General features: G+C 67.1%; 1 protein-coding gene across 1 annotated transcript in view; it reads left to right on the top strand.

The window, feature by feature from the left end:
• Positions 1 to 4,076: 4,076 nt before the first annotated feature.
• The window catches only part of UBE2Q1 (ubiquitin conjugating enzyme E2 Q1), a gene marked incomplete at its 3' end in the record, with an annotated part of 6,447 nt that continues 5,485 nt past the window's right edge, over positions 4,077 to 5,038 (top strand). Inside the window, exons 1-2 of the mRNA XM_029933471.1 lie at positions 4,077 to 4,129; positions 4,209 to 4,338. Coding sequence (XP_029789331.1) covers positions 4,077 to 4,129; positions 4,209 to 4,338 — 183 coding nt within the window. The remainder of the gene's footprint in view (positions 4,130 to 4,208; positions 4,339 to 5,038) is intronic.

The following is a 5,038-nucleotide window of genomic DNA, read 5'->3' as shown; positions in this document are numbered from 1 at the left end:
GGGGTCCGTGTGCGAGGGGTCCGTGTGCGAGGGGTCCGTGTGCGAGGGGTCCGTGTGTGAGGGGTCCGTGTGCGTGGGGTCCCGCCATGTGCGCGGGGTTCCCTGTGTGCGAGGGCTCCGTGTGCGAGGGGTCTGTATGCGTGGGGTCCATGTGTAAGGGGTCCCGCCGTGTGCGAGGGGTCCCCTTGTGTGCACGCTTCGTGTCTGGTGAGCCTCTCAGATCACGCCCAAGGCCCCCGGGGCTTCCAGGACAGTCTGCCCTACGGATGTCGGCCATGTCTTCGCCCGTCCGCCCGGCTCCCGGCAGCCCTGTGGGGAGTTGGGGCCCGAGTCCAGCCAGGGAGTCGTGTCTCAGGAGGCCCAGTGCCCGTCCCCACACGCCGAGCGTGGCCCTGGCTCCAGCCCCGTGTCTGCGGGCTTTGTGACCCCTGTCCCCCGGGGCGCTCCTTGTCCCCCTCCTTGCCCTGCGGTCACCGGACATTATGCCCTGTTGTGTTCTTACTGTACCTGCTGAGCTGTGAGCTTCATGGCCAAGCACACCCCTCACCCACATTTGTGGGGTGCCTGATGTGGGCCCCCGAGAACAAGCGAGGTCTGTGTCTTTCACCTCTGGGGCTCTGCACCCGCTCACCGCAGACCTGCCAGTGTGGCACGCAGGTGACAGGGCTTGGAGGTCACTGCTGTCAACGTTGGATTTCCACCGGGATATGCCCTCAGCTCCCCGGGTACAAACAAGGTCCCAGGAAGAGACGGCCCTGAGTGCCCAGCACTGGCCCAACGCGTGGTACCGTGGGGACCGGGAGCCTCCGCTGTTCGGAGGGTTATGTGAGGCCGCACCCCTGCACGTGGTGGGGTGAGTGCTTCTCCAGGGGTACATCCGGGACGGGACGGGCGCCCCTTCACCCCAGAGCCGTGGTCGCCGACCTCGGTGTCCTGTGTCCTGTCTCCGGCTGCTCGGCCGGCTGGTGGACATGCCCAGCACTGGGGGAGGGGCCGCTGGCGGCTGGCGGGTGGGGGTCGGGCGTGAGGCCGAGGTGCCTGCGGTTGAGCCGGGCCTTCTGTCTTAGGAAGGCAGCCTGCGCGCTGCGATGTGTCTGTGGCGACGTGCCTGCTCTGGGGACTGGTGACAATCACGTAGATTTCCTTCTGAAACTTAATTTCACCAACAGCTGAAACAGGGTTGTTGTGTTTCTCTCTTACATCATAACAACTCTTGGCTTGGAGTCACTGCTGGGAACTGGGGTCTGGGGACAGCGCAGCGTCTGAGCAGGGCCTCCCTGGCGTGGCGGGAGGCTCCGGCCGGCTCGCTCTGCACAGCGGTCGGTCCAGCGCCTTTGCCGTGGGGACCGGTCCTGCGACGGGCTCCATCCCCCCAACCCCTGCATGTGCCCCGCCTATGGGTGTGGCCCGTCCACACGGGGCTGGGATGCGGCGGGTGCGGCCCGCCACAGCCTCACATCCGTTCAGGGAGATGCGCGGCGCAGGGGAGGCCGCCCCGTCCCTTCCGTCCGGCGTGTGTGCCGAGCAGGCCTGTGCGGGGGCCCCCTCAGATGGGACTCGGTGTCGCGATGCTTGTGCACCTGTGGGAAGGGACAGGGCGGTGTGATGAAGGGCCGTCACTTCTTCAGACGCTGCTTAGGGAGGCGTCTCTGAGAAGCAGCATCTCCGTTGAGGTCTAGATGACAGGTCAGAGCCAAGTATGTGAAGACCAGGGAGAACATTCCAGAACATTCCAGGCAGAGGGAGCACGTGCAGAGGCCCCAGTGTGTGACTTGGCAGGTGAGGGGAGAGCGGGCGCAGGGGGTGTGTGTGGGGGGAGGGTCAGGTCACGGCCTCCGGAGCTGCAGGGGGGGGGGACTAAGCACAGTGGGGAGCCTCGGCAGGCTCTACTCAGGAATGATGGCGTCTGAGCTCCCGAGGGAGAGGCGGCCGCGGGCCCGCACGTGCGGTGAGGCCGCCTCCTGGAGGTGACCGGCTGAGCGTCGTCCTGTGCGGCGGTCACCTCCATGCGAGATTCCCGACGGCGCCTCGGGCCGCACACCTGGACGAGGCCCGTGGAGTCCTTACTGCACCCGAGGTGGAGTGGGCGTGTGTGGGCTCGGGGGCAGGGGCGCGGCAGGCGTGTCCACCTGGAGGGAGGGTCCTGGCAGGACTGGGGCTTCTCTGGCGGTGGGCAGACTTTGCCTGCCGGGCGCTGGGAGGGGCGGGGCTCCGGGCAGGTGCTGCCCTGGTCCCGGGAGGGGCGTGTCTTCGCGGCTCCCCACCTGCCCACCGCAGCGGCCCCGGCCTGTGCAGTGTGGGAGGGTCCCCTCCTGCACCCCTTGATGGCCCCTGCAGCGAGGGACGCAGGCGGCTGGGGGTCTGGAGGCTGAGATGCGAAGGGTACTGTCTGCTCGGTGGTGTCTCTGGGGCAGGACCGGCGCCTGAGGGGGCGGGGGCGGCACCATCTGCTTTCCAGCTCGGACACCGCTCACTCCTAACACCAGGGGACCCCCTGCGCGACTGAGACCTGGCGCACAGCCTTGTACGCGGTTCCCATGGAAACCTGGGGTGTCGCCTGACCGCCAGGGAAAGGAGCCTGGACGCGCTTGGCCCTGGCGGTGGGGCAGGGGTGGGGGCCGTGTTTGGGAACTCTGCCAGCAGACCCAGGCTCCGAGGCTGTCCCCCTCTCTGTGCGGTGGTGGCCCGCGGCTGGCCTGGTGGATGCGGTCACCGCACATGGACCCCAGAGTGACCTGTGACCGGAAAGGCTGTAGGATGAGTGGTCCGCAGCCTTTTCAAATCTTGATGAGCACGTGGGGCTGAGCGGTGGTTAGCAGGGTTTGGGGTGCGCTTGAACATGGGGGGGTGGTGCCACGGGGAGTCACCGAGGCCCTCTCCGTCCCCTGTGCTGGGGGTGGGGCCTGGCCCTCCTGCTCTTGGCGACCCCATCTCTCCCCTGCTCCCCCTCCGCCCCCAGAGGCCCCTCCCTTGCCCTGCCACTGAGGGGGTGCTTCTGGGACCTGCCGGCTGCCGGAGGGGAGGTGCAGCTGCTGGTGACCAGTGTCATCTCTCGGGCCCCCTGCCTCTGGTCTGTGCCCATCACTGAGGTGCGGGCCACGGGGCCTCCCCGGGAGCACGTGCTGGCGCCCCTCCCGCCTGGTCCGGGGTCGGGCAGGCAGGTGAGCTGTGGCCGGGGGCCACCCTGGGGTCACGGCCACCTGGAGCAGGTGCCTGCGGAGGTCTGGGGCGCGGGGCTCCTTTCTCCTGCCACCGCCGCCGGACTCTCGCTTCTCTGTCGCCACGTCCTCCCGGGACCCCCCGGCGCCCTCTCTGGGCCCTGACCGCCAGCTGCTGAACGCTGTCCTCTCACTCACCCGCCCCTCAGCCAGGTGCTGGCTGCCGGCCAGGGCGACGCCTGGGCTGTGGTCATGTTCGTCGACTTCAGCCGCTTGGCCGCCCTCCCCGAGCGGTCCCTGCACAGCCTGGACAGTGACAGCGTCTGGGCCCTCCTCCCTCTGGCTCAGCCGCTCCTGCTGGAGAAAAGCTAGGCGCCCTCCACACTCCTGAGATGCAGGGGCCTCGGCAGGGGGCAGCTGAGGGGCGGTGGGGGGGTGGGGGGGTTGAGGGGCCCTGGGGGGTGATAGGAGGGGCAGCCGAGGGGCGGCGGGGGGCCTCAGGGTACCTTTCAGGGGTCTTCTTTGACTCTCACCCCAGTTTTCAGGTCTGCTTCTTACATATTTGCTGAGTGCCTGAGGGGCCGCAGGGGCTTCCCGAGGGCCGAGTTCTGTGGGCACAGGGGTGCTCCCCCACTTTTGCCAGAACTGCCCAGCTTTTGTCTGTTTTGTGTACAGAGTTTCACTTGATTTCGTGGGGAAAGGGTTCTGTCTAAAGGAAAAGCAGAAGCAGGATGGGTGAACGCCGGACAGGGGGCCCCTGACGTCCTGCTTCTTTAGGTCCAGACACCTGTCGGGGCCTCAGTTTCCACGTCCTCGGGATGGAGAGGCCCCCTCTTGGTCTTGGTCCTTGGCCATCTGTTGAGGTCAGGGTTAGGTGAAGCGGGGGGTGGGGGTCAGGAGGAGAAACCCTGGAGCAGGATGGAGAGGCGCTCCCCAGAGCAGCGGCCCCCGGCCACGAGCACCACCCAGAGGTCGCCTTGGGTCACTGCATGCAGAGCCGCTGCGGGCCGGGCCCCGGGGAGTGACAGCCCCCCCCCTCCCCCGCCGCAGGCAGGTGCGCGAGTCCCCCTTTAAGGACAAGGAGAATAAGGCTCAGAAAAGTGAAAGCCACGTCCTCCCTTTGGTAAGAACGAAGCAGCGCAGCCGGGACAGTCCCGAGCTCCTGCTCTGGGAGCCCAGGGTCAGGCCCACGGGAGGCCCGGGCTGGGGGCCCGATGGCGGGGCCTGAGTCCAGGAAGGGCTCCCAGGGGGTGGGTTTCTGGCCAGAGGGCAGCCTCCACCCTGCAGCCAGAACTCCGGAGCAGAACTGAACAAACACCATCGTCTGTCCCCAGAATTTCCCACGGGACGACGTAAAATCCCAGATCCCGGCAATAATTTTAGGGACGATAATAGGCCTACTTTTACAGGCTCTGTTTTTGTGCCGCCCCCCGCATTTCTTCCCCGGGACCCCCCGCATTTCCTGTCCGGCCCCCCCCACCACATATTTCTTGTCCGGGGCCTGATTGGTGCCACCGTGCCTCCCTGGTTGTGTTTCGAGGGAGTTGGAGTTTGGACCCCAACACCCATCGCATCCTCAAAGGGAAAATCTCTGGTGCTTTGAACTTAGAGGTGCCTGCCCCATGTCTGTCTGTGCGCCCCAAACCCGTGTCTGTGCCCCCACACCCCGTGTCTGTGCCCCTCACACCCGTGTCTGTGCCCCCCACACCCGTGCCTGTGCCCCCCGCACACCCGTGCCTGTGCCCCTCCACACCCATGCCTGTGCCCCCACACCCGTGTCTGTACCCCCGCACACTCGTGCCTGTGCCCCCACACCCGTGCCTGTGCCTCCACACCCGTGCCTGTGCCCCCACACCCGTGCCTGTGCCTCCACACCCGTG

This window comes from Suricata suricatta, chromosome 3 (assembly GCF_006229205.1).
Source record: "Suricata suricatta isolate VVHF042 chromosome 3, meerkat_22Aug2017_6uvM2_HiC, whole genome shotgun sequence".
NCBI classification, from domain to species: Eukaryota; Metazoa; Chordata; class Mammalia; order Carnivora; family Herpestidae; genus Suricata; species Suricata suricatta.
The sequence above is the reverse complement of the archived record's forward strand: the minus strand, read 5'-3'. Positions and strand labels throughout refer to the sequence as shown.